The 15,397-nt window shown below is 39.5% G+C and overlaps 1 protein-coding gene across 4 annotated transcripts in view; it reads left to right on the top strand.

Annotated features, from left to right (window-relative positions):
- The window catches only part of ANO1 (anoctamin 1), a 191,783-nt gene that overhangs the window by 167,013 nt on the left and 9,373 nt on the right, over positions 1 to 15,397 (top strand). For 3 of the 4 annotated variants that reach the window (XM_063437872.1, XM_063437874.1, XM_063437875.1), the window contains 10 exons: positions 501 to 565; positions 708 to 842; positions 2,257 to 2,417; positions 7,194 to 7,276; positions 9,234 to 9,305; positions 10,740 to 10,817; positions 12,024 to 12,098; positions 12,817 to 13,018; positions 15,059 to 15,170; positions 15,275 to 15,332. In XM_063437872.1, the coding sequence (XP_063293942.1) occupies positions 501 to 565; positions 708 to 842; positions 2,257 to 2,417; positions 7,194 to 7,276; positions 9,234 to 9,305; positions 10,740 to 10,817; positions 12,024 to 12,098; positions 12,817 to 13,018; positions 15,059 to 15,170; positions 15,275 to 15,332 (1,041 nt within the window). The remainder of the gene's footprint in view (positions 1 to 500; positions 566 to 707; positions 843 to 2,256; positions 2,418 to 7,193; positions 7,277 to 9,233; positions 9,306 to 10,739; positions 10,818 to 12,023; positions 12,099 to 12,816; positions 13,019 to 15,058; positions 15,171 to 15,274; positions 15,333 to 15,397) is intronic. The other variant, XM_063437873.1, reaches the window with a different exon arrangement.

Raw genomic sequence — 15,397 nt, 5'->3', positions numbered from 1 at the left:
GGGGTTAATATAGAAAAAAAAATCAGCATGAGGAAATAAGCTATCATTTGTTTGCTTTACTACCGACTGTGTGTAGGCGTTATGAGACGGATGGGTAAATTAAATACTGATTCTTTTGTGTTCATTAAATGGGTGTTTCTAAGGTTATAGTTGCAGTGAAGACTCGTTTTGCAGATGGGGCTCATACACAATGGCTCAAATTTGTGCAGCTGTTGTCCCCAACTGTGCCCAGTTATCACAATGTCACAAATCCAGCCCTAAAGTGAAATGTCACAAGTGTGTTGATTATAGCACTGCTTCCTATCTTTGAAGGATTCCCTGCTTGTATATTGTAAACCAGATGCAATATATCCAGAAAATGCCAGGAGATCTCTAGATAACAATTTTCACCATCTTGATGTAGATTAACACCCAATGTTTTGTTTCACACAGAGGGAGTCTCTGTTGTCACTGCTGTCAAATTCAAATTGTTTCTCAGAACCTCATTCTGTGTATTTCAGCTCCTGTGTGACGAATGGGCCAGTTATGGAGTTTTTTACAAATATCAACCCATCGACCTCGTCCGGTAAGTGCTCTAATGGCTACTTTGATTGGGATAGTATGTAAAGCGTTTTTTTCCATTATTTAATGGAATGGACTTCATGTTATAGTGTGTAGCTAGTTGATATGATGGCAGTTCTAAGATGCCATTTCTTTTTTCCCTTTAGGAAATACTTTGGGGAGAAGATTGCCTTGTACTTTGCCTGGCTTGGAGTTTACACCCAAATGCTTATTCCAGCATCCGTTGTGGGGATCATTGTGTTCCTGTATGGGTGTGCTACCTTAGATGACGATATACCAAGGTAGAGTCCTTTGTGTCTCTGTGAACAAAAGTTCTAAAAGAGGGGCAATCAGTGGCAACATTCCATTGGATTCCAAGGCGACTGATCCACTGTGCAACAGATACTTTTTTTCTTTATTTTAAAACTGCTATTTTTAAAAAGTTTATTATTTGCATTTTAAATACCGTTTTAGAATGTACTGTAACATTAATGGATGTATTTCTATAAAGTTTGGATCTTTAACACATCCTTCTCACAATGATCTGTTCATTATCTGCAGACAAATATAGAGCTCTCCCTCATTTCCACGTTCTTTTATTCCCCCGTAGTCCTCAAATTTTGGGCATTTATTTTCTCATGATATTCACTTTCTTTCAACAGTTTGGAAACACTATCTCTCTATTATTTGAGTTTGTTATTCAGGGGCACCCCTTCCTCTTAGCGGTACAGTTACTAACCGCTTTAAAAAGTCTTCAGCACAGTTTATGCTTACCGCACGCCTTAAAATATTCCTCTTGTAGCTCCTTGATCATTGTGTTTTATATCATTGGAGTTCCAACATTACAACAACGCGTTCAGTAATCATTTTTTTCCTTGACACAGAGCCGTCAATGCAAAATAGTCCCTTGTCTGTTAAAAATATAATTCTGAAGATGTCTATATATTTCCTCATCAATTCATTTATTTCTCCAAGAACATCTAATTACATTGAAAATCCAAGAACACATTATTTGTTATTTACATTTTACTATATATTGTAATTTATTTATTTTTTGTTGTTGTTGCGTTTGTGATTATCAACAAGTGTGTATTTTACAAAATCACAATATTTCTTTGTAATCAGAGTTGGGTGCCATAATATTACTCGCCAAACCAATTTTTAAAAAGTGTGAAATGAATCGGCAAGTTTCTGTGCCAGGCTGGGAGCAGGGTTATGCTTACCAATCCCTAGTGCCAGGTGAGGGGTACAGTGCTGTTTAACTCCACTCCCTAAACTCCTAAATCACTTTACCAGGACAACCCACATTTTGTCTATACTCTGTTACTACTGTAACACACTGGAAAAACAAAACTGTTGTTGATGCTGTTAACAATGCACAATTTGAATCAGGTTCCCAAAGAATCAACGTCTTGGGAGCTTAAATCAATGCTTCCTGGGCACTACTACCCCTGAATGAGGCAACACTGCACAATATGCCAAAAATGAGTGCTCACCACAACTTTCCCATCACATATTTTGTTATTTAAATCCAGCATTTACATCATTTTACCTTATTGTAACCCTGCCAAGCTGCACCTTGGGCCTTTTCGCACAAATCCTGCACAATGCACTCACCTGTCTGGTGTTTTGTCCTGGCCTCCCTTTAAATAACCGTGTATACGTCTGTGTGTAAACCACCTGTAAAATAATTGTTACTTCTCCACTGTCCCCCAGCATGGAAATGTGTGACGAGCAATACAATTTTACCATGTGCCCTCTATGTGACAAGACCTGCAATTACTGGAAGATAAGTTCTGCCTGTGCCACAGCCCGTGCCAGCCATCTCTTCGACAACCCTGCCACGGTGTTCTTTTCAGTGTTTATGGCTTTATGGGGTAAGAAGGATGTTCTATTGGAAAACATTCCACTTCTGCATAATGTTACTACTGACTTTTCTGTGTTCCTGTCCACTGTCTCTTCCCAATGTAACACAGGAACTGCACTCAATCTTCCAACCTTAGAGCCAGGGTGCAACCAGATCTGGGTTCAGCACCAAATCCCAAATGTAATACTTCAAAATAAAGGATAAGGGCACTCCAAAGGTTCAATTTCAGGCAATTTATTGTCACCAGAATGTGCAAAACAACGTTTCGAACAAGTGTGGTCTTTATCAAACTTGATAAAGACCACACTGGTCGAAATGTTGTTTTGCACATTCTGGTGACAAATTGCCTGAAATTGAACCTTTGGAGTGCCCTTATCGCTGCCTCTTCCCAAACAATTGTGCATTCTAAAGCTGCCATCACCAGGATTTAGGTCACTTGTCCTGCCAGGTAACGGTACAGAGATCCACCAAAGTAATGTCACAAGGGCTGTATGTTCTATTCAACTACGACCAATGTTTTGTGTAGAATATGCTTAATCTTGGTCTTAAAACATGTTTAGTATACCTCCAGCATGCAAAGCTTAATATAATAAGAATGTGTTATGAAATATTCCCTATTTGGTATTCCCTGACAAGATGTGCAAATTTCGGTTAGCATACTTCCCCCATGCACACCCCCTCTCTGTAATAAGAGGCTTATATAATTTAGGCATTTTGCCATTTTTTAAATAAGTTGGAAAAATGATGCTTTTTGGGCTGTGAAAATATCTCCGCTGTCCTGAGAGTTCTGATTCATGTGTGTTTCTCGTGTCACTAGAACTGCATTTCCTTTCTATACGATGCGGAGAGGATCCGCTGAACACTCGTCCTCCATTTAAGTTTCTCACTCCTTTTTTATTTATTTTTTCTGTTCTCCTGTCTTTGACATTTTATTTACAGGATGGGGATAGAATAGGCACATCTGTTACAATTTAGTTCTCCCCGGATCCCTTGAGAACTTTCTCCCTCTAAGGAATTGCTTCTATAACAATTACCATGCTCAGCATATGTTGGCGTTGTTCTCATATTTTAGCAATGTTTCCTCTGAGAACTTCCTGACTATGGCAGAAGACTATTATTTATTGGGGCCTTGCCACCTCTGAAGGTAAACGCAGCCTGATCCACGACCTCCGCTGGCGCAGTCTGAAAGCTCTTATCCACGCCGAGCTGTCTTTATCACATTATTAACAGAAATAATAAATGACCCTCCACTCTCCAGGATATTTTGACATCCATAAATGCCGGGCATGTGTCAGAGAATTTCTTTCAGCTTTCAGTCACATTCCACTCTGAATTTAGGGAAACATTTTGCAATCATAGACTATGAAATAATGCTTGCATTTTTTTTCCCATCATCATTTATAATGTTTTGAAATTAAAGTTCTTACCACCTCTGAATGTAATCTAGACCCAAGTCATCACAAGCTTCCTAAAAATAGAGAAAGCGTGCAACATGCTCCGTACTAAGTACTTGGATTTCACAGGAGAGAAAGTATGGGGGGCAGTAATACCCTACTGGGTGCCTGGGGGGGAAGAAAAGGGGGGGGGAGACACATCGGATGATTTTGTGCACGTGTTTGAGAGAGAGGACTTAAACCTACTGTATTTGTGTATTTTTTTTGGTAAAGGGGCCAGAGAGTCTTTATATTTTTAGTTCTGTTTTTCTTTTCTTCAGAATATAAATAATTTTCATATTTTTTTCTTTTTTCTGCATGGATAAAATTAGCAAATGCTGCTTCCATGCTAACCTGTTGAATTATTAAATACCTGCATTATATACATCTGGTCAATCTTTTTTTTTTTTTATGCTCTGTTTATTACCGTTTTTATTTATAGTTACTAGAATTATTTTTATATATATATAGCGCCAACATATTCCGTCGCACTGTACAATAGGTTCAAGTGCAGTTTGTCCGGTTGTATTTTTGATCTGATGTCATATTTTTTGCAAATTTTGCTCTTTGTTTAGGGTTTACTAATAATGAAACCAGAACCGTAGTAAATCCTCCATAATTTGGTATCCGTAGCCATTTCCACCCTCCCTTATTGCTGCATTCTGTACAGCTGTGATCCCAACACATCTTTTTATTGGAGCAATTTGTCTCCCTGGATCTCGCTTTGTGCACAGGAGCACGGTCATGGTGGAAGAGAAAAGATCTCGCTTACATTTAAAGCAGGGAATCTTCTCAAGTCTTCATGTTGTAGCACTGAAGTCCTTGGGCCCACACGTACAGCCCATTGCCTAGAAACACAGTCAGGCAAATTTAAATATATTACAGGTTACTTTTTTTTAATTTTACATTAGAACATTCTATCTAAAATGATACGTGTGCGCGAGCGTTGACCTTGGGCCTTGGCATAATAATCACCATTGGAAACGGTTTGTGGATTTATTACAGAGTACTCTGTTTTGAATACTTTCCTGTAGACTCTGTCCGGCTACCCTAAAATGTGATAAAGTGGCACATCCAGCTCTATTGAGACATGTGGCCTGATTTGCAATACTGCGTCTGGGAAGCTGTGCAGGGCTGTCCGTAGTCCGTGAGATCTGTATCTTCTAACACAACAGGTTCGGCTCTCAAAGTACTCCTGACAACTTCACATCTGTGTGTCGGCCTGGGTGTGGAATGCCTGCTTTGCAGGGTAACTGGTTTAATCGCTGCTTAAATGCTCCTCATTTCACGGATTATTACGACTGACTCCATATTGGGGTTCCTGTTTGCTGCAGATCCCTTTACAGAAAATACCTTTCTAGAGGTTTATTTTGCTTTGACGAGTCATTAAAAGATGCAGTTACTGACTAAGCACCCTGCGGTGATATCTTTCGCTTGTGTGTTGAGGCTCAGTGTGCGTGTTACTGAAATCCCCTGTGTTCTTTCTTACATTGTCACCTAGAGGTGCCTTCACCTAATCTGTGAGTCTCCTGTGGGAGGTATCTGATGTAATCTTAGCACAGTGTTTGTGTTCGGTGTAGAATGTTCTGGTTCCTGTCTGCCTGTCTATACTAGTCAATGTTATAAAGAGCTGCTGGCTCATTTGATTACAATATCCCACTTTGTTTGTAACTTGTTCCTCATCGGTCTCCCCAGTACCTGCATTGCCCCACTTCAAGCTGTTATGAATTCTGTTTCCGGACTCACTGCTATACTCCCATCTCACCTCCCTGCCGGTACTGACATTGCCTTCCCATAACCCGCAGATTCTAAATCAAACTAATCACAATTCCTCAACAGCTCTGCTGCACATTGCATCTGCTCTTTAACAACTGTCGTTACCTCTTACACTTCAAATTCTCATCTACAAGATTTTCAAGTGCTGATCCAATCCTACAGAATGCCCTAACTTGTACCCTTAGATTTCCCCCTAGCCTTCAATCCTTTAAGAAATACAAACTTAACCAGACATTGGCATCATGACTGTTACTCTCTCCTCCCTTGTTCACTGCCTGTCTGTCAACACTTTTGTTTGTCAATTCTTGTATTTCAATGACCCTGTTGTATAACTTTTAAAGTTATTTATTACATGCAAACAATGGTGACGTTTGTGTAAAAAAAACGGATGGAGTTGCTGTACTGCTCAATGTCTGCATGTCTATATAATGACTGTTATCTATGCTGATAGGTCTATGTCGGAGTTACTGCAGTTGGGTAGCACACATCTGATGCCTCAAACCTAATAATGGAGGCAAAATTAATGGAGCACCTCTAGTGGCCATCTGAGTCACTGTTACTAGGCAGCAATGTAAACAAAGCCTTTTCTATGAAAAGGCAGTGTCTACATTAAAAAGCCTGCAGAGACCGACTATAGACACCAGAACAACTACAATAAGCTGAATTGGATCTGGTGACTAAAGTGTCCCTTTAATGCAGCTCTGTCATGGGATATTCCTATTTTTGTTCTTTTGTTTTTACTATTGTGGGGATATTTATGGGATGATAATAGTAAACAGTTGAGAATTGCCCACTATTTCAATTCTCAGATCCCAAAGATCGTTATCGTGTAAGTGAAATGTATTCAATATAAATAAAATCACAATTTGTTATAAAAATAGATACAATTTATTGTGACAAATTAAATAACAATATGTAACATGCGTGATAATCAATGAATATTCTGTATAACATAGTATGCAATACAATATGGTAATGTAAAAACATCTCCCAATGGCTGACAATGATTTATGATGGGGTTCACAGAGAAACTAAAGTGAAACTTCTCCCACCCCTTCCCTGTTGTGCCTCCTATCTCTGTGTTGCGTGGCCAGGAGCGGCGCGGAGCAGGAGCTTCTGTTTCCTGTCCCCGGCCAGACTGACAGGAAGTGCTCACTGAGAGCGCACTTCCTTTCGGTCTGGCCGGGTACTGTAAGCTCCACGCTACACAGAGTGACCTGGTGGGAGGGATCGCTGTCGAATCACTTGAAACTTGCACCCCCCCCCAGGTCAGTGCGCCCTAGCGACTGCCTAAGTCGCCTATAGGACGCTCCGGCCCTGCTGACTGCACATGTTGCTAAATGCATGGGTGCTGCATATTATTTAAAGTTTCTGTATATATAAAGTGCCAACACATTCGGCAGTGCTGTACATGAGTACAATTGGTACAAGTAAAAATACAAACGTACAATACACAATTTAACAAACAAATACAGGAGGAGTTGAGGGCCCTATTACCATGGGAACTTACAATTTAGATGCATACAATGTTATAAATAAGTGACAAAATATTACTTCCTGTGTTCATTTATTTTCAGCTGCCACGTTCATGGAGCATTGGAAACGTCGCCAAATGCGTCTGAACTATAGATGGGACTTGACTGGCTTTGAAGAAGAGGAGGTGGGTATACAGCATCTTTTACTTGAGCTGGGGCTGAAACAGTCTATGAAGTGGAAGGCATATCCTCCCAGTTAAACCCAGGTGATGGTACAGGGCACAATAAGGTCAAATAATTGTTGTGTCTATGCTTAGGATATGGGATGGAAAATGGGATTATTCTGGGTTTATAAATATTACTATATATTTATTCTGATTGCTCAGTGTCGTTCATCTGAGCGGAGTGTAGTATTTATTTTTTTATAGATAGAGATGAATGCCCTTGTAGTTTGTCTGTCTTCCCTAACCTGCTCTTTGTTTTGCCTCACTGGAAACTGCCACTTCACTGGGCCAAAATGAGAATTTGAGCTGGGAATGATGTAGCTATACAGAGGGTAACGGCGTCATGAGTAGTTACCCACCCAAGTGACCACACCTGGTATCACAGTCTGCCATACTGCTCCCTGTGGTCATGCCTGAATGAGTAGTTACCTACCCAACTGACCATACCTGGTTTTACAGTCTGCCATACTGCTCTCTGGGGCCATGTCTGAATGAGTAGTTACCCCCCCAAGTGACCACACCTGGTATCACAGTCTGCCATACTGCTCCCTGTGGTCATGCCTGAATGAGTAGTTACCTACCCAACTGACCACTTATGGTATCACAGTCCACCATAGTGCTCTCTAGGATCATGTCTGAATGAGTAATTACCCATCCAGCTGACCATACCTGGTATTACAGTCTGCCATACTGCTCTCTGGGGCCATGTCTAAATGAGTAGTTACCCATCCAGTTGACCACATCTGACATCAAAGTCTGCATACTGCTCCCTGTGGTCATCTCAGAATGAGTAATTACCCACCCAGCTGACCACTCCTGGTATCACAGTCTGCCATACTGATTTTTGGGGTCATGTGTGAATGTGCATTGCCCAGCTCTCGTTTTAATGATCCTTTTGTTCCCTGCTCTAATTCACACACAGAGATACATTTTAAATAGGAATACAATGTTGTGCAGACTGCCCTGTTTCTTGGCTTCTGTACGCTTAGATGATGCATAGCATTAGTATGTGGCATATCCTGCATTATGTACACAGCTTTCATAGGGCTGCAAGAGAACACATCTTGAGAGCAGCAATAGCATGAAAATACCTGTTGCTCCTATTGCTGACCCAGACCTCTTTGTAGCTCACAAAACCTTTCTAAAATCATTAAGGAAGATTTTCTAACAGATTTATCGTGGAACCTCCGATCCTGCATCCCAAGTAGTTCACATAGTTGCCTAATGAATGAGCCTTGAATTACAGTCTGGCTCCATAGGTCTTCATATTCCTTATATTATCCTGCAATGAAGCCTTGATTCTTCTCATCTCATGTTGTATATATACACGACCGTATCCCATGTAGGTTATGTGAATTTGTTTTTATTCTGTACTAAGCAGCCCCGCCTTTCCATTTATCGTGATTGTTCCATAACATTTCCCCAAGTAACCCTTTTTTTTTTTGTTGTTTTTTTTGTTTGTGTGTGTGTGTTCTGAAGGGAGCCCTCAAGGTTTGAAAACTTATTTATAAATACTATTTGTTTTTCTGTCTCACCGTTTCAGTCTCTGATCACCATCTTGCTTCGCTCCTGGTGCTTGATTTTATGTCCGTGAATAACCAAAATATCTTTACAAAAAATATGATTTTTTTTTCACTAATTTCATATACACTCCTTTTTTTATTTTATTTTTTTGCCGCTTTCACCAAGCAAATCTGAAATTGTTCTTTCCACCCCAGCTCTTTGCTGGTATCTCGTTTTCATCTTATCCTTGAACACCTCAAAACAGGATGTATGGGAATCACTGAGCTTTGTTTGTCTGAAAAAAATCAGACGGTATCACTCCACCTAATGATTAGCCGCTCTCTTATTTTACTGAAGATGCTCTGCTTCCTACCTGTGTAAGAAAACTGTAATTTATTTCCTCTGTCATCTACAGGACCATCCCAGAGCAGAGTATGAGGCTAAAGTCCTTCAGAAATCTCTCAGGAAGGAGTTCAAATTTAAAAAGGTATAGTCCATTATGATATTTACCATTCTGTCCTAGAATGTCTCCAGTACTAAATGGTCAAACAAGGGGGAGATGACGATGCATGAGGTCAACTTTGACGAGTCTAATAAAACTTTGCAGGCGATAAGTTGGTGAACACATTCACATTCACATTCAGGCCAGGTTCATCGTAAAACCGTTAACATTTTAACTTTTATACACCTCATTACAATAATGTTACAGCTCTACATACCAATAATTAGATATTCATTATTACGGTTTTCACCAAGAATCTTTATTATGCAGTTACTTTATCCGTGTGTCTGACTCTTTTTGCTACCCAACAGCCTGATGAGCACAGGTTTTGCCTCAATGATGACATTTAATGCACAGAGTCTGCCCAAATAATTCGGGTTATGTCTTAATTGTGCTTCTTTGATTACGGTGTTGAATGTTTTATACATGATATAACATAGAGCCGTTGCTTTTAATCCCTTGTCCATCCAAAGCTGCCATATTGCTTTGTCCGTGACACAGAATAAGCATGTGTATCTTCTCCGTGTACGTCAGTGCCTGATAATACTGCTATTATACGCTCTATGGAAGATAATCTGGCACATACTCCTGCTTGCCCAGTTCCCTTCCTGCTGCTTTATTCCTTAGCTCCTTATTGATGACCCAATATTGTGGGTTCCCAGTTTTCATTCAAGTCTATAAATTACGGAGTACTCTAGGGTATTTACCCGCATCTCATATAATGCCTGGGCCTACAAAACCTTTTCTATATCTGCCCTCTTAGAAAGTGTATTTCTAAATGCGTTTAATGCACATTCCAGTACCGTGAGCATACATGCATCACTGACTGAGAAAGTTCAGGAACCTGTTCGTTAATTAATATGATGGATTCTCGGAACTCTACTGGCAAGCACATAATGTATATTGTTCCCAGAAAAATAAATAATTTTGGCTGCCCCACTAACATTAAGCTGTCAACAGTATCTTTCTTTCTAGTCCCCAAGCCTACTATATATTTACACTCCTTCAGGGACTATATGACCATACTAGCCAATGGGCGACATTAAACGTTTTGGCTTTGACCGTATTGGAAGGGTGCATAAGGATGGCAGTGTCCCCAATGTGGCAGAAAGTGAGGGACCAAACCACATCCAATCTATAGCTAGGTAAAGATTAACTTTTCATTTAAATCCTCCACTATAGTGGATTGTCCTATATGAAGTTCTATGTGTTAGAAGGGACTTTATAACCTCTACTACAGCAGGCTGCAGCCTATCTGCACTGGATACACATCTAGAATAGTTTTAATGGAAGCGGCCCACGGCTGTGCATATTGATTAATGGAAATGCAAATTGTTACTCATTCTCTGGGCCCAGATGAAACTATTTATAATGCTGTTGCATGGTCCTCTTTTTGTGTTTTCTTTTGCCTGCAATCAGAAGCATCAACATGTACCTGAGGACAACTCAAACAAGTGGCGGCAGACAGTTAAGACCGCCATGGCTGGGGTGAAATTGGTACATTTTCCACCCACTTTAGAGAGTTAAAAAGTGTTTTATGGAACAGAACTAATTCACGTCATGGTTTTTTTTATTTTATTTTATTTATTTTTTTATTCATCTTACCTGAGGGGATTAGGGCCTGCCTTTTTATCAGTCACACCTGAAAAATTTAAACAATATGGTGATACGTTTTGTAACTTTCTAAAGATTAAATCTGTGAGGTATTGCTAAAGAGCTGCAGACTTCAGATAATCCCCTTGGGCAGTTGAATCACTTCATATTTTTTCTTTTCATCTTTTTTATTTATGCCGTCACTTTAATGTTCTGTTTCGCGTCTCACCAAACACCTGGCACTGCATGGCTAATCTCCATTTGTAGACAGACTGGTTTGCTGCACGTCATCTGAAATAATGTCACCCCATGTTCCACATCCGTGCATGCTGCACTCTGTGTGATTTGTGCAATGTGTCTTGTGAAGTGTTGTGCATATTTTAGTCATTGTTGTTTATATCGGGTGTATTTATTGTGCCCCCATTCTACCTATTCTGTGGTGTCCCTAGTCATATCTGGCTGTAGGAGCTTAGTGGACAATTGGTTTACAACCATGTAATGTAAATTCACAACTATTGTACAATTTAAACTTAAGGCAGGCAAAGCATCATGGGAGATGCAGTTCCACAACTGGGCAACCTTTTGCATCCAAAATATTTTGGAACTACACTTCCCATGATGCTCAAAGATATAATTGTATTTCTTGGATTGTATCAGAATGTTTACATATAAATCAGCCCCCTTTTTATAGACTTTGCTAAGTGTGGTTAGATGCAAAATAATAGTTTTGGGTTTGTATTTTTTAAATCAATTTTATATATATATATTTTATTTATTTTTTCACGGTCATTCACACCAGAGACAATAAATTAAGTATTTATTTTGGCTCTAAAGAGCTGGTAGGAGGATCTCTGGATACGACTGTCATGGCTCCATTATATAGTCCGTTGAATGCTTCTCTACAGTCATCGTTCCAAAAAAGCACACTGTCCACTTTATAGAAAGAAATGACCACCAAAAGTTAAATTCCACGATCGGACAATGTTTTTTTTCCTTTTTTTTTTTCTGTATGTTTAGTTCACGTGTTGTGTGTATTTTGTTGTGTTGTCTCCCATTCTTTTCTATTCCATTTTACTCAGAAGATATTTAATGGCCCTGCTTATGTTTTAGACTGAAAAGGAGAAGCTCACCTGGAGAGACAGGTTTCCAGCATATCTTACAAATATTGTTGGCATTCTTTTTATGGTAAGTGTCTTCCAAATGTTATATTTGTGCCTGGTGCCATTTCTAGGAATGCAACTGACTAAAAATCCCACCAAAATGTAAAAAAAAAGTGTGTGTGTGTGTGTGATACAGTAGGTACTTGCTTTTCAAACCCCGAGCATTGGTACAATAGAGGGTGTTTCAGACTGTAAAGTATTGTGTGCTCTGAATCCTTCATTCTCTCCCAACACACACTTTGGAGGGAAGGGGTTTTGATTTAGTTCATTGTACATTACCAAATCAGTCCTTTTAGTGACACATTTTTGTGACAAGCACACCTATATTGTATGTTCTCCAGTTGAGGATTGTTTTTAGTCTAATGCACTTCCTTCATCCACTGTTCATATCATCTCTGTAGGTTGTGTCTGAAATTGTCTATTTGCCCCATTTACTCTATATAAAATGATGCTTCTGAGATTTTTCTTCAGTGCGTTAACCTGGGAACTTTCTACAGAATATTCCTATTCCCTTACTTGAACTGTCCGTTACCTTGATTTTTAGAAGATATGTAGTAAGGCTATTGACTATGTAAGATCGGGTTGATTCAATATAAAATCTGAAAATGTACCTGTTTCCTAGTATTTAATACCATTAAAAAACATTTCAATTGGGGTGGTGGCTGGCAACAAGAACCACACCTTGTGTTAGAAACTACCAAAACTATTTCACCATATCTATTAACTTTCTCCATCTTAACTAGATCGGTATGACCTTTGCTATTGTGTTTGGCGTGATTGTTTATCGAATCTCAACTGCTGCAGCTCTAGCGATGAGCAACGATGCCGCCACCAGAGCCAACGTGAGGGTGACTGTAACCGCAACGGCCGTCATCATCAACTTGGTGGTTATTCTGATTCTGGATGAGGTGTATGGCTGCATAGCAAGATGGCTGACCCAAATTGGTAAGTGAATCCCAATTAATTACACTTTCTAACCTACAATAGAATTCAAACTCTTAAAACAGATCAATTAGAAGCACTAAATAATGCATGGGGACAGATTTAAATTTCACAACCCAAATCCTATCACTAAATGTGCCCTAGTGTACAGGAAGCAATTAAAGGAACACTATCTCAATGAAATGGTCCTGCAGGATTTAGTCATTGCCATTTTTTGTCGCTACGGCAATGTTTACATTGCAGGGCTAAACACACCTCTAGTGGTTGTCATTTTTTTTTTCATTTATGTTTTTAAACCTTGCCAAAGAGAGCATTAGATTGAACAAGTGTGGGCTTCGCTGCACATGTGCTTCTCATTCACAATGCTTCTCTACAAGAAACATTGGATTGGACAAGAAGACAGATGATGTAGTTAGCGGTTCCTTATTTCCTCTTTAGTTCACCTATATATAGGAGGAATCCAGTGGGAGGCACAGACCGCTTCCCTGCTCTCTTTAGCTTTTATAGATAGGGATCTTCAGAAGTTGACATCACATCCGGGCCCCCACTAGAAGAAGAGGGCAGTGCTGCCTGGGGTACAATGCTCCTGATTCCATGTCAAACACAGGAGGAGTTGGAAGGGGATGCAATGTTTGCAATAATCCATGATTTTCCCTACTACAACCAAAGTTGCTGTTTTTATTTATTTTTTTGCAAGTGTTAATATGTTCCACTGCACTGTATAATTAGAGTATGCGGAATAAACAAATACCATATAATACTACTTGTTTAATACTCAGTGCTGTAATGATGGTGGATGTAGCACCATCTGAGAATAATGGCATTACACTCCATAGAATCTTCAAGTCAGGAACCCCCTAAATCCTAACTACCCCCCCCCCCCCCAACATCCACTTTACTATTAAAGGCCCAGCTTAGCTGTAACCAGTACTGATGATCTCCTGTCCAATAGAAAGCTTCTCATAGAGAAGGAACGGGAGACCACGCATGCGTGGAAATAGTGAGCTGCATGTGCAGTGCTTCTCATGATGAAACATTGAATCCAGTGATTCTGCACTGCATCGAACTTTGTGCTGGGTAACAAAGTAATCATTAACAGCAAACTCCCGACTGTCAGCTTGTAGGGTATAGCTAGGCACCTCTTATACAAATACCAATTTCACAAGTGTGAAAGAGAAGACACTGTTGCCCACTAAAACTCTTCAGCAAGCTGTAGCACTTTAGGGGTTTATTTTCCTTGAATATTTAAGAATTTAGTGACCTAAACAAAACATTTTTTTAAGCGGAGACATGTATTTTTGTCATTGAAAGCAAATTCCCTTTTATAATCCATAGGTGATTGTTTCACAGATACGACCAGATGTTGGGAAAAGAGGATAAACGGAGCAGTGATTTCTTGCTTTAGATCCAGGACAGACACAGACTAATCTTGGGGGGGGGGGGGGAGGAAGGGGGGGGGGGAGATGTTAAACATCTGCTCATTACATTGTACTTCAAGAACATTGTACTACAAGTGAATGATCTACAGACAGAAAAATATACTATCGTGAGATACGGGTTTCTGGAAACACTCTTGCTCTTTAACAATGCATTCTTAGATCAGTGACATCAATTATGTGAAGCTTTGTATAGTTCGTAATAAATTACACAGTAACTGATTGGCCCACAAAATATTTTTTAAACGTGGATTTCAGAAGATCACTGTAAAGTAGTCAGTCCAAATATACACATTCCTCTTCAGAATAATGAAAAGCCATAAGAATCTTCAAAACGTATATCATGGTAGATTCCATTCTTAATAAGCAATGTAGTACTGGTGGATACAATACAGCTAGAACTCATGGATGTATCTTATTGCTGGTGCCCCTAGTGGCCTGGAGGATCAAAATGTAACAGGTTTGTGCAATGCCAATTGCTCAAATAGCAGCGTACCTCTGATGTGACTTAAGGAAGATAATACCGTTCGGAACATCAGATCAAGTTTATTGAAACTGCAATAACCTTAATTCAAGAATCACAGCATTTCCCCTTTGTTTTATACAGAGGTTCCAAAAACAGATAAAACGTTTGAAGAGCGGCTGATTTTTAAGGCCTTCCTGCTGAAGTTTGTAAATGCTTATACTCCTATATTTTACGTGGCTTTCTTCAAAGGCCGGTGAGTAAAATCCAAGAACTAACATGCTTATTCTGAAGAACAAGTAAGATCACTTATTAGGTGTAATAGGAACATACAAGTAATTCTCCTTTTAATCCGGTTAGGTTTACTGGACGACCTGGAGACTATGTCTACATTTTTCAGTCCTTTAGAATGGAGGAGGTATAGTTTTGTTTTTTGTGACAATTTAAAAGATAATTATTGTATTTGTTTTGTTTGTTTACGAA

This window comes from Pelobates fuscus, chromosome 12 (genome assembly GCF_036172605.1).
Source record: "Pelobates fuscus isolate aPelFus1 chromosome 12, aPelFus1.pri, whole genome shotgun sequence".
Taxonomy (NCBI): domain Eukaryota; kingdom Metazoa; phylum Chordata; class Amphibia; order Anura; family Pelobatidae; genus Pelobates; species Pelobates fuscus.
Note: the sequence above shows the minus strand (reverse complement) of the source record. Positions and strands in the feature narration are given on the sequence as shown.